The 15458-nt window shown below is 51.1% G+C and overlaps 1 protein-coding gene across 3 annotated transcripts in view; it reads left to right on the top strand.

The window, feature by feature from the left end:
* SLC29A2 (solute carrier family 29 member 2) overlaps positions 1-15458 on the top strand; it is a 99837-nt gene that overhangs the window by 48959 nt on the left and 35420 nt on the right. For all 3 annotated transcript variants that reach the window (XM_075326433.1, XM_075326431.1, XM_075326432.1), the window contains one exon: positions 8941-9075. In XM_075326433.1, coding sequence (XP_075182548.1) covers positions 8941-9075 — 135 coding nt within the window. The remainder of the gene's footprint in view (positions 1-8940; positions 9076-15458) is intronic.

Raw genomic sequence — 15458 nt, forward strand, 5'->3', positions numbered from 1 at the left:
GGAATCTCTCCGCTCCGTCATCGCCTCGATGTCCCAAGGAGACTTCCTAGCATCAATCGACATCAGGGATGCTTATCTCCACGTGCCGATTGCACCAGAGCATCAGCGCTTCCTGCGTTTCGCCATCGGGGACGAACACCTTCAGTTCGTGGCATTGCCTTTCGGCCTGGCGACAGCCCCACGGGTCTTCACCAAGGTCATGGCAACAGTGGTAGCAGTCCTACACTCTCAGGGACACTCGGTGATCCCTTACTTAGACGATCTTCTTGTCAAGGCCCCCTCTCGGGTGGCATGCCAACACAGCCTGAACATTGCTCTGGAGACTCTCCAGAAATTCGGGTGGATCATCAATTTCCCAAAGTCAAAATTGACACCGACCCAATCGCTGACATATCTCGGGATGGAGTTTCATACTCTCTCAGCGATAGTGAAACTTCCGCTGGACAAACAGCGTTCACTACAGACAGGGGTGCAATCTCTCCTTCAAGCCCAGTCGCACCCCTTGAGGCGCCTCATGCACTTCCTAGGGAAGATGGTGGCAGCAATGGAGGCAGTTCCATTTGCGCAGTTTCATCTGCGTCCACTTCAATGGGACATTCTCCGCAAATGGGACAGGAAGTCGACGTCCCTCGACAGGAACGTCTCCCTTTCTCGGGCAGCCAAGGCCTCCCTTCAGTGGTGGCTTCTTCCCACTTCTTTGTCGAAGGGGAAATCCTTCCTGCCCCCATCCTGGGCTGTGGTCACGACGGACGCGAGTCTGTCAGGGTGGGGAGCGGTCTTCCTCCACCACAGGGCTCAGGGTACCTGGACTCAGCCAGAGTCCTCCCTTCAGATCAATGTTCTGGAGATAAGGGCAGTGTATCTAGCCCTAAAGGCGTTCCAGCCGTGGCTGGAAGGCAGGCAGATCCGAATTCAGTCGGACAACGCCACGGCGGTGGCATACATCAACCACCAAGGCGGCACACGCAGTCGGCAAGCCTTCCAGGAAGTTCGGCGGATTCTGCTGTGGGTGGAAGCCACAGCCTCCACCATCTCCGCAGTTCACATCCCGGGCGTAGAAAACTGGGAAGCAGACTTTCTCAGTCGCCAGGGCATGGACGCAGGGGAATGGTCTCTTCACCCGGACGTGTTTCAAGAGATCTGTTGCCGCTGGGGGAAGCCGGACGTCGACCTAATGGCGTCCCGGCACAACAACAAGGTCCCGGCATTCATGGCACGGTCTCAAGATCACAGAGCTCTGGCGGCAGACGCATTAGTTCAGGATTGGTCGCAGTTTCGACTGCCTTATGTATTTCCTCCTCTGGCACTGCTGCCCAGAGTGTTACGCAAGATCAGGTCCGACTGCCGCCGCGCCATCCTCGTCGCCCCAGACTGGCCGAGGAGGTCGTGGTACCCGGATCTGTGGCATCTCACGGTGGGTCAACCGTGGGCACTACCAGACCGACCAGACTTGCTGTCTCAAGGGCCATTTTTCCATCTGAATTCTGCGGCCCTCAACCTGACTGTGTGGCCATTGAGTCCTGGATCCTAGCGTCTTCAGGGTTATCTCAAGAGGTCATTGCCACTATGAGACAGGCCAGGAAACCAACGTCCGCCAAGATCTACCACAGGACGTGGAGGATCTTCTTATCCTGGTGCTCTGATCAGGGTTTTACTCCTTGGCCATTTGCCTTGCCCACTTTTCTGTCCTTCCTTCAATCCGGAATGGAAAAGGGTTTGTCTCTCGGCTCTCTTAAGGGACAAGTCTCGGCGCTCTCTGTGTTTTTTCAAAAGCGTCTAGCCAGGCTTCCGCAGGTACGCACGTTCCTGCAGGGGGTTTGCCACATAGTCCCTCCTTACAAGCGTCCGCTAGAACCCTGGGATCTGAACAGGGTGCTAACGGCTCTTCAGAAACCACCTTTCGAGCCAATGAGGGATATTTCTCTTTCACGCCTTTCGCAGAAGGTGGTCTTCCTAGTGGCAGTCACATCACTTCGGAGAGTGTCTGAGCTAGCAGCGCTGTCATGCAAAGCCCAACCTTGGCTTGGTGGATCAAGGAACCAATTCTTGAAGCCTACCGTTCTTCTGGGCTTCCGGTTCCTTCAGGGCTGAAAGCCCATTCTACCAGAGCCGTGGGTGCGTCCTGGGCATTGCGGCACCAGGCTACGGCTCAGCAGGTGTGTCAGGCGGCTACCTGGTCGAGTCTGCACACTTTCACGAAACACTATCAGGTGCATACCTACGCTTCGGCAGATGCCAGCCTAGGTAGGCGAGTCCTTCAGGCGGCGGTGTCCCACCTGTAGGAAGGGGCCGTTTTACGGCTCTTTTACCGAGGTATTCTTTTACCCACCCAGGGACTGCTTTTGGACGTCCCAATTGTCTGGGTCTCCCAATGGAGCGACAAAGAAGAAGGGAATTTTGTTTACTTACCGTAAATTCCTTTTCTTCTAGCTCCTATTGGGAGACCCAGCACCCGCCCCTGTTCCCTTCGGGCTGTTGTTCTTTTGTGTACACATGTTGTTCATGTTCAATTGTTCTTTTGGTTCATGGTTTTCAGTTCTCCGAACATCCTTCGGATTGAATTTACCTTAGACCAATTTATAAGTTTCCTCCTTCCTGCTTTTGCACCAAAACTGAGGAGCCCGTGATGCACGGGGGGGTGTATAGGCAGAGGGGAGGGGTTTACACTTTTAAGTGTAATACTTTGTGTGGCCTCCGGAGGCAGAAGCTATACACCCAATTGTCTGGGTCTCCCAATAGGAGCTAGAAGAAAAGGAATTTACGGTAAGTAAACAAAATTTCTTTGTCGCTCTATTGGGAGACCCAGACAATTGGGTGTATAGGCTATGCCTCCGGAGGCCGCACAAAGTATTACACTTAAAAGTGTTAAGCCCCTCCCCTTCTGCCTATACACCCCCCGTGCTCCCACGGGCTCCTCAGTTTTTTGCTTTGTGCGAAGGAGGTCAGACACGCACGCACAGCTCCACAGATTGGTCAGCAGCAGCTGCTGACCATGTCGGATGGAAGAAAAGTGGGCCCATATAGGGCCCCCAGCATGCTCCCTTCTCACCCCACTCTTGTCGGTGGTGTTGTAAGGTTGAGGTATCCATTGCGGGTACGGAGGCTGGAGCCCACATGCTGTTTTCCTTCCCCATCCCCCTCAGGGCTCTGGTGGAAGTGGGATCCTATCGGTCTCCAGGCACTGAGACCGTGCTTCATCCACAACTCCTGTGGAGCCTGCTGGATAGGAGCCGGGTATCGTTCAGGGACATGGCCCTGCTACTTGGAGGTACTCTGTATCCCGGTGGGGACCGCGCACAGCAACACTCCAGCTTTGCTGGGTGTGCTAGTGCACCGGGGACCGCGGCGCTGACCGGGTTAATATGTGCCATTACACACTCAGCGTTGCTGAGTGTGTTTATGTATAGGGACTGCCGCACTGACCGCCGCTGCCATGGAAACACTGCGGCGCGGCTGGGACTTGTAGTGCGCCGGGGACTTCCACGCCGGCCGCGCTTTTACGGCGGCCGCGTTTATTACTAGAGTCCCCGGCTTTTTGCGGCCTAGTTCCTTTCCTCCCACCCCCAGCCCTGACAGGCAGGGGAAGGGCGGGACGCTGCTCAGAACGAGCAGCACTGAGGGCTGGAGCATGCTTTGCATACTCCACTCCCCTCACTGTGCACAGTGCGGGCACCAGTTCCCGCTCTTTCTGGGTCACGCCCACGGCTCCCTCCTCTCCTCAGGACGCCGGCAGCCATTCCTGTCAGCTCCTCGGACGCTGCAGAGGGGGACAAAGTCTGGGAGACCCAGGCAGGGACTCTGGTGGCCTCACAACCGCTTAAGCGGGTGGTAAGCAGCACCTGTGGTGCTAGCCCCATTGTGCAGTAGTGTAACATTATAAGTTTATTTTACACTGTATAGTGCACAGTTGATTTCTGGCTATATACCCTATTGTGTTGCTCAGGGAAGATAATAGCATGGCGCCCACGAAAGGCAGGGGTGCCAAAACACAGGCTTATTATGTTGCCTGCGCCGCATGTACGACCCCGCTACCGACAGGTTCCACTGACCCTCATTGTGTGCACTGTTTGGCCCCTGTGGCACTTGCTCAGCCAGAGCCTCTGCTAGGGGGGGCCCAGGGGGAGCCACCTGCTAACACTGTTCAGGTGACAGGGACGGAGTTTGCAAAACTCTCTGAGACTATGGCTAAGATACTAGAAGCCTTGCAGTCCAGGCTGGTATCTCAGCACAGGGACTCTGTTGAATCTTTGTTCCCTGGCCCACCTCAGCTGGACAAACAATGTCCTCCCGGGGTATCTCATGGATCCCAAGCTGAGGATTCTGACACAGACCCCAGCCCCAGACCGACTAAGCGAGCTCGCTTAGATTTTCCCTCGACATCATCATATTGTGCAGGGTATCAGAGGGGGGAATCTCTGGTTGATGATGCGGAGACAGCTGATCAGGATTCTGATCCTGAGGCCGCTCTCAATCTTGATACTCCGGACGGGGACGCCATAGTGAACGACCTTATTGCGTCCATCAATCGTATGTTGGATATTTCTCCCTCAGCTCCTCCGGTGGAGGAGTCAGCTTCCCAGCAGGAGAAATTCCGTTTCAGGTTTCCCAAGCGTACACCGAGTATGTTTCTGGACCACTCTGATTTCAGAGAGGCAGTCCAGAATCACCATGCTTGTCCAGATAAGCGTTTTTCTAAGCGCCTTAAGGATACACGTTATCCCTTTCCCCCTGACGTGGTCAAAAGTTGGGCTCAGTGTCCCAAAGTGGATCCTCCAATCTCCAGACTTGCGGCTAGATCCATACTTGCAGTGGAAGATGGGGCTTCACTCAAAGATGCCACTGACAGGCAGATGGAGCTCTGGTTGAAATCCATCTATGAAGCTATCGGCGCTTCTTTTGCCCCAGCATTCGCAGCCGTATGGGCGCTACAAGCTATCTCAGCAGGTCAAGCGCAAATTGACGCAGCCACACGCACGTCCGCGCCACAGGTGGCGTCCATAACCACTCAGACGTCGGCATTTGCGTCTTACGCTATTAATGCTGTCCTGGACTCTGCGAGCCGTACGGCGGTTGCAGCCGCCAATTCGGTGGTACTCCGCAGGGCCTTGTGGCTACGGGAATGGAAGGCAGATTCTGTTTCCAAAAAGCGCTTAACCAGTTTGCCAATTTCTGGCGACCGATTGTTTGGCGAGCGTTTGGATGAAATCATCAAACAATCCAAGGGAAAGGATACATCCTTACCCCAGCCCAAACCGAACATACCCCAACAGAGGAAGGGGCAGTCGAGGTTTCGGTCCTTTCGGGGCGCGGGCAGGTCCCAATTATCCTCGTCCAAAAGGCCTCAGAAAGATCAAAGGAACTCTGATGCATGGCGGTCTAAGTCACGTCCTAAAAGACCACCGGAGGTGCCGCTACCAAAGCGGCTTCCTCATGACTTTCGGCATCCTCACTCCGCATCCTCGGTCGGTGGCAGGCTCTCCCGCTTTTGCGACACCTGGCTGCCACGGGTATAAGACCGTTGGGTGAGAGACATTCTGTCTCACGGTTACAGGATAGAGTTCAGCTCTCGTCCCCCGACTCGATTCTTCAGGTCATCTCCGCCTCCCGAGCGAGCCGAGGCTCTTCTGCAGGCGGTGGGCATTCTGAAGGCAGAAGGAGTGGTGGTCCCTGTTCCTCTTCAGCAACAGGGCCACGGTTTTTACTCCAACTTGTTTGTGGTCCCAAAGAAGGACGGGTCTTTCCGACCTGTCCTGGACCTGAAACTTCTCAACAAACACGTAAAGACCAGGCGGTTCCGGATGGAATCCCTCCGCTCCGTCATCGCCTCAATGTCCCAGGGAGATTTCCTTGCATCGATCGATATCAAAGATGCTTATCTCCACGTACCGATTGCTCCAGAGCACCAGCGCTTCTTGCGCTTCGCCATAGGAAACGAACACCTGCAGTTAGTGGCACTGCCGTTCGGCCTGGCAACAGCCCCACGGGTTTTCACCAAGGTTATGGCTACTGTAGTAGCGGTCCTCCACTCTCAGGGTCACTCGGTGATCCCGTACTTGGACGATCTGTTGATCAAGGCACCCTCTCTAGAGGCATGCCAACACAGCCTCGACGCTACCCTGGAGACTCTCCAGAGTTTCGGGTGGATCATCAATTTTCCAAAGTCAAATCTGACACCGGCCCAATCGCTGACATACCTTGGCATGGAGTTTCATACCCTCTCAGCGATAGTGAAGCTTCCGCTGATCAAGCAGCGGTCACTACAGACAGGGGTACAATCTCTCCTTCAAGGTCGGTCACACACCTTGAGGCGCCTCATGCACTTCCTGGGGAAGATGGTGGCAGCAATGGAGGCAGTTCCTTTCGCGCAGTTTCACCTGCGTCCTCTTCAATGGGACATCCTACGCAAATGGGACAGGAAGCAGACGTTCCTCGACAGGAACGTCTCCCTCTCGCAGGCGACCAAAGCTTCCCTTCGGTGGTGGCTTCTTCCCACTTCATTATCGAAAGGGAAATCCTTCCTACCCCCATCCTGGGAGGTGGTCACGACGGACGCGAGTCTGTCAGGGTGGGGAGCGGTTTTTCTCCACCACAGGGCTCAGGGTACGTGGACCCAGCAAGAGTCCTCGCTTCAGATCAATGTTCTGGAAATACGGGCAGTGTATCTTGCCCTGAAAGCGTTCCAGCAGTGGCTGGAAGACAAGCAGATCAGAATTCAGTCGGACAATTCCACAGCGGTGGCATACATCAACCACCAAGGCGGCACACGCAGTCGGCAAGCCTTCCAGGAAGTCCGGCGGATTTTGATGTGGGTGGAAGCCACGGCCTCCACCATCTCTGCAGTTCACATTCCAGGCGTGGAAAACTGGGAAGCAGATTATCTCAGTCGCCAGGGCATGGACGCAGGGGAATGGTCCCTTCACCCGGACGTGTTTCAGGAGATCTGTTGCCGCTGGGGGGTGCCGGACGTCGACCTCATGGCGTCCCCGCACAACAACAAGGTACCGGCGTTCATGGCACGGTCTCAAGATCCCAGAGCTCTGGCAGCAGACGCCTTAGTTCAGGATTGGTCGCAGTTTCAGCTCCCTTATGTGTTTCCTCCGCTGGCACTGTTGCCCAGAGTGTTACGCAAGATCAGGGCCGACTGCCGCCGCGTCATCCTCGTCGCTCCAGACTGGCCGAGGCGGTCGTGGTACCCGGATCTGTGGCATCTCACGGTCGGCCAACCGTGGGCACTACCAGACCGACCAGACTTGCTATCTCAAGGGCCGTTTTTCCATCTGAATTCTGCGGCCCTCAACCTGACTGTGTGGCCATTGAGTCCTGGATCCTAGCGTCTTCAGGGTTATCTCAAGACGTCATTGCCACTATGAGACAAGCTAGGAAACCAACGTCCGCCAAGATCTACCACAGGACGTGGAAAATTTTCCTGTCGTGGTGCTCTGCTCAGGGTATTTCTCCCTGGCCTTTTGCCTTGCCCACTTTTCTGTCCTTCCTTCAATCTGGACTGGAAAAGGGTTTGTCGCTCGGCTCCCTTAAGGGACAAGTCTCAGCGCTCTCTGTGTTTTTCCAGAAGCGCCTAGCCAGACTTCCACAGGTACGCACGTTCCTGCAGGGGGTTTGTCACATAGTCCCTCCTTACAAGCGGCCGTTAGAACCCTGGGATCTGAACAGGGTGCTGATGGTTCTTCAGAAACCACCATTCGAGCCAATGAGGGATTTTTCTCTCTCACGCCTTTCGCAGAAAGTGGTTTTTCTAGTAGCAGTCACTTCACTTCGGAGAGTGTCTGAGCTAGCAGCGCTGTCATGCAAAACCCCTTTCCTGGTGTTTCACCAGGACAAGGTGGTTCTGCGTCCGGTTCCGGAATTTCTCCCTAAGGTGGTATCCCCCTTTCATCTCAATCAGGATATCTCCTTACCTTCTTTTTGTCCTCATCCAGTTCACCAATGTGAAAAGGATTTGCACTTGTTAGATCTGGTGAGAGCACTCAGACTCTACATTTCTCGTACGGCGCCCCTGCGCCGCTCGGATGCACTCTTTGTCCTTGTCGCTGGCCAGCGTAAAGGGTCACAGGCTTCCAAATCAACCCTGGCTCGGTGGATCAAGGAGCCAATTATCGAAGCTTACCGTTCGGCTGGGCTTCCGGTTCCCTCAGGGCTGAAGGCCCATTCTACCAGAGCCGTGGGCGCGTCCTGGGCTTTGAGGCACCAGGCTACGGCTCAGCAGGTGTGTCAGGCGGCTACCTGGTCGAGCCTGCACACTTTCACGAAGCACTATCAGGTGCATACCTATGCTTCGGCGGATGCCAGCCTAGGTAGACGAGTCCTTCAGGCGGCGGTTGCCCACCTGTAGGAAGAGGCCGTTTTACGGCTCTCTTACGAGGTATTATTTTACCCACCCAGGGACTGCTTTTGGACGTCCCAATTGTCTGGGTCTCCCAATAGAGCGACAAAGAAGAAGGGAATTTTGTTTACTTACCGTAAATTCCTGTTCTTCTAGCTCTAATTGGGAGACCCAGCGCCCGCCCCTGTTTTTTTGTGTACACATGTTGTTCATGTTGAATGGTTTCAGTTCTCCGATATTCTTTCGGATTGAAGTTACTTTAAACCAGTTTATGATTCTTTTTCCTCCTTCTTGCTTTTGCACCAAAACTGAGGAGCCCGTGGGAGCACGGGGGGTGTATAGGCAGAAGGGGAGGGGCTTAACACTTTTAAGTGTAATACTTTGTGCGGCCTCCGGAGGCATAGCCTATACACCCAATTGTCTGGGTCTCCCAATTAGAGCTAGAAGAAAAGGAATTTACGGTAAGTAAACAAAATTCCCTTCTCTGCCGCAAGGTATCCAAAGTCTGGTGATGATGAGAATAGAATATACAGTATAGCAGTTTGTATTTTTATGTGTTTCTCATTAATTCCTAACATTTATTTTTGTTTTTCCTCCAGCCTTCTGTGCTATTCTACAAGGCAGTCTTTTTGGCTTGCTGACCCTCTTCCCTCAGCATTACAGCAGCATGTTCCTCAGCGGGCAGGGAATGGCCGGCACCTTTGCAGCACTGGCTATGCTCCTCTCCATGTCCAGTAAGTGTCACTATCCGCTTCAATTATGGTAAAGCTGTAATTTCCCCCCCTGTAAACATTAGCAGTCTAATTTCCATAATCCCTGACATTTGTACTACATTTCTGTGATTAGACATTGGAGCTTAGTAACAAAGGTCGTCTTGGTGCTGACTGTTGGGCTCACATAAAATTGGCCATTTTTGTGTGCTAAGTATCTCAATTTTCATATGTTTTTCATAGCGGTATTGCATGTTTAGATTCTTATATTCATTATTACACATATCTTAGCACTGCAGAGTGCAACGGTCTCTTTTTTTTTTTTGTCACTATGTTTCATGCGCAGTATGCACCTGTTGATATTAGTTCACACTTGCGTTGTGCGGCATCCGTCGCATTGCGTTGTGTGACGGATGTATCTGATGCAATGGATCCTGCAAAACAACGCAATCCGTTGTAGCTTTTTTTCTCAGCGATTTAGTCAACTGAGCATGCTCAGTTGTGTAAAGACGGATCCGTCACAGGAATCCGTCAAGTGACGGATTCCACCACCATAGGCTTCCATTATAAAAACGACAGACGCCGACAGAATCCTGCACATTGCGTTTTTTTTACGCTCTGGGAAGCGCAGAAAAACGCTACATGCTGTGTTCTTTCTGCCCGGCGCATGCAACGAGGTGTTGGCCGGCAGATGCAACGCAAGGCCATCCGTCGCAATGCGTCATCAATACTAGTCAATGGGAAACATCACACATCCGTTAACAGATTGCGCTGTTTCCCAAAGCGGCGGATTGCGACGGCTGCCAAACAACACAAGTGTGAAAGTACCCTTAGAAAACTTGGAAGTGCCATCAGTATTTTTCTTAGAAATTGAAGCTGCTATCACTTACCAGAGACATTTTGACATGCACCCTTTGGTTTGTGCTTTTTGGTATAGTGGTCCTTAGTCTGTAATAGAAGTGCACAATTATGGTCTCACTATTATTATACACTAATGGTTGCTTTAATATACTGGCCCCTTCATTTTATATCTTTATTCACATTTTGCATTTTTCATTTTCTGCATATGTATGCGCTGCCCAGATTGATGGTTTTACTATTTTTCTCCTTGTCTGGAAAGGTTGTGCAACATTTTTCATTCCCCTTTCTTGTTCCTTTATTCTTTTTGTGTTCTTTTATCTTTTGGTTTCGTGTAACAAACACATTGACTAGTGTTCTCCAGGCGGGATATTTCTGTTAATCTGTGTTTAATTCCATAAGTAGCTCAAAGTAAAAAACAATTGATGAAAACTGTGCTGCATTTGTGGTCAGGTAGGTTTCTACACTGTAATATAACGTTACCTGCACTACTGGGGTTACTGGAGTTCACAATTTCTCTCTTTTGTAGTTTTCCTTTTTTCTTTACCATGTCAAACAAAAGGGCGAGGCTTTTACATGGTGTCATTGTAAAGTTGGCTTCCAGGATGTATTTTCAGGATGTCACACCATTAATTAGTGTTCAGAGATTTGAAAGAAGGAATTATCCATTTGTTACATTTGACGAAAGTTAAAAGTTTTAATAGGGAAATAATTGCAATCCGTTTGGTAATAGGCGTTTTCTGTTTTTATAGCGCTGACTAGTTTCTGTATATTCTTGGAAGTTACAGGGAGTTTGTCGGATGCTTTTGGACTGTTCAGAGCGTTGGAGATTTCAGTGATGTTACCCAATTGTGCAGCCATCGAGGGGGAGGCTGTGGGTTGAATTTACTGTCCTGGGACCACCTGAGTATGTTTTGGTCTTATTTGCATACTGAAATTAGTCTTTCCTGCAGTTATAAGAGTAAATCCACATGGGACATATCCTATAGATTTCATCCTTTTGCATTGCAAATGCTGAAATTTGCAGGTTAAGTTGACAACTATTTATGCTGTAGGTTTCCCCTCCCCATCACAGTGTGTGGATAAGACTTCTTAAAATCTCATCCACAACACTGGTACTTCCTGTACTGGAGATCTGTTGAGTATTCGATCCTGAAGGCTCCCATAAATCTAATATATAAAGCTGAATGTGTGTATGTCCGGGATTGGCATCTGCACCTTCGCAGCTACAGCCACAAAATTTTGCACACTCACACTTCTGGACCCCGAGAGCGTCATAGGCTATGTTTTGAAGGGAAAGTTTAACCCCGCACTTTACAGTTATTCACCAGAAAACCTGCCTCCATTAAAGCGAATGGAGCTGGGAGCCACAGTGCAGCCAGAACTTCAGAAGAATGCGCAGCCACGCCCTTATATGGAATGTTGGAGTGTCACAATGCGGCTAGGGAAAGAGACAGACACAGACAGGGAAAGAGGCAGACACAGACAGGGTAAGAAACAGACACAGACAAAGAGACAGACTGACAGGGAAAGAGACAGACAGGGTAAGAGACAGACAAAGACAGGTAAAGAGACAGACAAAGAGACAGACAGAGGGAAAGAGACAGACAGGGAAAGAGAGAGAAAGAGACAGACAGGAAAAGAGACAGATAGACAGACAGGGAAAGAGATTTAGACAGACGATGAAAGAGACCAAGACAGTCATAGACAAGGTAAGAGACTGACACAAAGAGACAGACTGACAGGGAAAGAGACAGACTGACAGGGAAAGAGACAGACCGGGAAAGAGAGGGAAATAGACAGACGGGGAAAGAAACAGACAGGGAAAGTGACAGAAATAGATAGACAGACAGGGAAAGAGATAGATAGACAGATGGAGACAGAGACAGACAGGGAAAGAGACAGACAGACAAAGAGAGAGAGAGAGACAGAGAGATATATACAGAGGGGGAGACAGACAGAGAATGGAAGAGAAACAGAGAGACAGTTACTATCCCGGGCAGCGCTGGGTGCTATGTTGTGAGGTGAAATTTTAACCCCGCGCGTTCCAATTTACCAATCAATTTTGCCCCTATCTACATAATGGGGGAAAAGTGAAACGAAAAGTGTTAGGGGCAAATTGACAGCTGCCAGATGTGAACAAGGGGGACTTAAGGAATGAGAGCGATGGCGCCAAAGAGTGTATACCGTACAGTTGCTAAGGTGGGGCCCCGACATGGGATACTCACCACACTCGGGGATATGAACACACACACAAAATGCGCCACACACTACCACGTGCTTGAACACATATACCACCCTCAGCACACATCTCATCACACACAACCACGTGCTTGAACACATATACCACCCTCAGCACACATCTCACCACACACTACCACGTGCTTGAACACATATACCACCCTCAGCACACATCTCACCACACATACACCAACCTCACCACATAATCGCCCTAAACACACACAAGTCTGGTATTATCCTTGAAAAATAAAAATCTGATTAATAAGCAGCCAAACTACAAGAGCAACAAATGTACCACATAGGAAATACGGCAGCTGTCAGTCACATGACCTGTCTATATGTGTATGTGTGAGCTAATATATACTGTCAGGGGGAGGGCTTTCTGTTGCCTGGAGATTTATCAGGCTGCCAATAGCAACCAATAACAGCTTAGCTTCTATTTTGCTACAGTTAATTAATCTGAGCTCTGATTGGTTAATATAGGCAACAATTTAATAATTACATTTCTATCTATTTGTTTTGTGGTTTGTGTGCAGAATACATTTTTGTTAATACATTCTATTTTGTTAACAGCGGTTATTAACCCGGGCGAAGCCGGGGAGTACAGCTAGTATTAAAATAAAGTCAGGCTGAAACTGCCAATCGGCGAAATTGTCCGACAGTGTTTTGTGTATTGGGGTCTCTCAACTCCCTCTCCTGATTAATTATGCTGATGGGGTGGGGGGGAAGGATCTCATCTGCTGAATTTGAACATCCTTTTGTCCTCCCTGTTTAAAAAAAAAAAAAAAAAAAAAAAAAAGACGCTGCCAGAGAAGTCTGGCAGTGGCTCAATTGTACAGAACGAGAGAGCGCCCGACCGAGCCGAGTGCTCCTTTGTATGGGGTAGGTAGCCAGAAGAGATAAATGTTGCTTGGCCCCATAGCTATTTAATGTGTATAGGTGGGTGTATAAGTTTAGAAGCTCGCTTACACTACTGTATAAGGCTATGTGCGCACAGTGCGTTTTTCGCTGTGTTTTTGTGTGTTTTTCGGGTGCGTTTTTGACCTCAAAACTGCATGACTTTGCTTCCCCAGCAAAGTCTATGAGTTTTCATTTTTGCTGTCCGCACACAACTGTTTTTTTAAGCTGCGTTTTTGAGCTTGAAAAAAAAAATGGACATGTCAATTCTTTCCTGCGTTTTTCTGCGTTTTCCTCCCATGCAATGCATTGGAAAAACGCAGCAAAACGCAAAGATCAAAAACGCACCAAATCACGGTAAAAATGCATGCGTTTTTTTATGCATTTTTTCGACGCAGGTGCGTTTTTGTGCGTTTTTAGCGGCCAAAAACGCAGCGTCAAAAAAACGCAGCGTGCGCACATAGCCTAAATGTATCCTTTTTTTTTATTGGACAGCCCTTCGACCAATCTTATTTAATGGTGCAGTATTTCATACTTACCTGATTACATTATAGATACAGAATCAAGCTATGTACGCACACTGCGTTTTTTGGGTGCAGTTTTGGTCTAAAAACTGCATGACTTTGCTTCCCCAGTTTTCATTTTTACTGTCCGCACAATGCAGTTTTGTTTTAGGTGCGTTTTTGTGGTGACCACAAAGATGTAACATGTCAATTATTTCTGCATTTTCTTTGTCGCTCCATTGGGAGACCCAGACAATTGGGTGTATAGCTTCTGCCTCCGGAGGCCACACAAAGTATTACACTTTAAAAAGTGTAACCCCTCCCCTCTGCCTATACACCCTCCCGTGGATCACGGGCTCTTCAGTTTTATGCTTTGTGTGGAAGGAGGCACACATGCACTCATGCATTCTCATATTAGTTATGTCGGTTGGAAGAAAAGAGGGCCCCCACGGGGCCCCCGGCATGTTCCCTTCTCACCCCACTACGTCGGCGGTGTTGTTAAGGTTGAGGTACCCATTGCGGGTACAAAGGCCAGAGCCTCATGCCGTCTCCTTCACCATCCCTTAGCGGCTCTGGGAGAAGTGGGATCCTGAGCGGTCATCCATTTACTGGGACCGTGCTCCCTCCGCAGCCCCTGTGGGAATCTGCTGGACCGGAGTCTATTCAACCTCAGGGACCGGGCCCTGCAACTCTAAGGTACTCTGTGTCCCCATTGGGGTCTGTGCAGGAGCGCACCTTCTTCCCGGACGCTGCGGCAGCTGCTGAATTGAGAAGGCCGGCGGACTTCCGCGCCGACCGTGCCTGCTTGTCGGGCGCGGTCTCAAATTTAGTCCCCGGCTTCATCGCGGCCTAGTCGCAAAAATCCCGCCCCCGGGCCTGCCTGTCAGGGGTAAGGGCGGGACTGCCGACCTGACGTCGGATGTGAGGGCTGGAGCATCCTGCATGTTTCCTCCCCCCTCACTGATCACTGTGGGGACCCCAGATTCCCGCACTTTTCTGGCGCCGCCCACGGCTCCACTCCTCCCCTGAGAGCTCCGGCAGCCATTTTTTGGGCATTCTGCCGGTGGAGGATTCTCAGGAACAGCTCTGCAGCTCCGGGGGACCTAAGGCAGGGAATCTGAAGGACACACACACCGCTTGTTAGTGGTCGGTAAGCCACACCGGTCACCCGGTGCTGGTCCCCCCTAGGGTGCCGGAATAGATACGTATTTATATATATATATATATATTTCTGTTCGGTCGGGCTGTATACCCTTTTTTGCCCATATACCCTCAGTGATCATTCTCCTAGGAGACAACAGCATGTCGTCCACAAGGAGCAAAGCTGTTAAGGCACAGGGGTTTTTTGCGGCCTGTACCTCTTGTGGGGCTATGTTACCTGCGGGTTCCACCTACCCTCACTGTGAGCAATGCTCGACCCCTGTTTCGCTTGCTCAGCCGGAGCCTCGGTCACTAGTGGGCCCCTCGGCTCATGTAGACCCCCCTGCTCCCCCTGTCCAGGCGGCAGGGACAGAGTTCGCCTCTTTTGCTGAGAAACTCTGAGTCACTTTCACAATCCATGGCTCAGTCTATGGACAAATGGTCTGCCAAGCTGCTAGAAGCTTTGCAGTCCAGACCGGTCCTTGCACAGGCCCCGGCCCCTGTTGGATTGTCGCCTCCAGGCCCCTCTCGGTCCGCGCCGCAGCGCGCTCCCAGGTCAGGCCCTAGGTCCCACGTGGAGGACTCCTGCCCGGACCACAGTCCTAGACCGGCTAAGCGGGCTCGCTGGGAATCTTCCCCGACTTCTTCACGCTGCTCGGGTTCCCAGCTTGAGGACTCTCTGGAGGACGAGGCGGACGTCGCAGCTCAGGGCTCTGACCCTGACGTCGCCCTTAACCTTGATACACCTGAAGGGGACGCCATAGTGAA

The sequence above is a fragment of the Anomaloglossus baeobatrachus genome, chromosome 10 (assembly GCF_048569485.1).
Source record: "Anomaloglossus baeobatrachus isolate aAnoBae1 chromosome 10, aAnoBae1.hap1, whole genome shotgun sequence".
In the NCBI taxonomy this organism is placed as follows: domain Eukaryota; kingdom Metazoa; phylum Chordata; class Amphibia; order Anura; family Aromobatidae; genus Anomaloglossus; species Anomaloglossus baeobatrachus.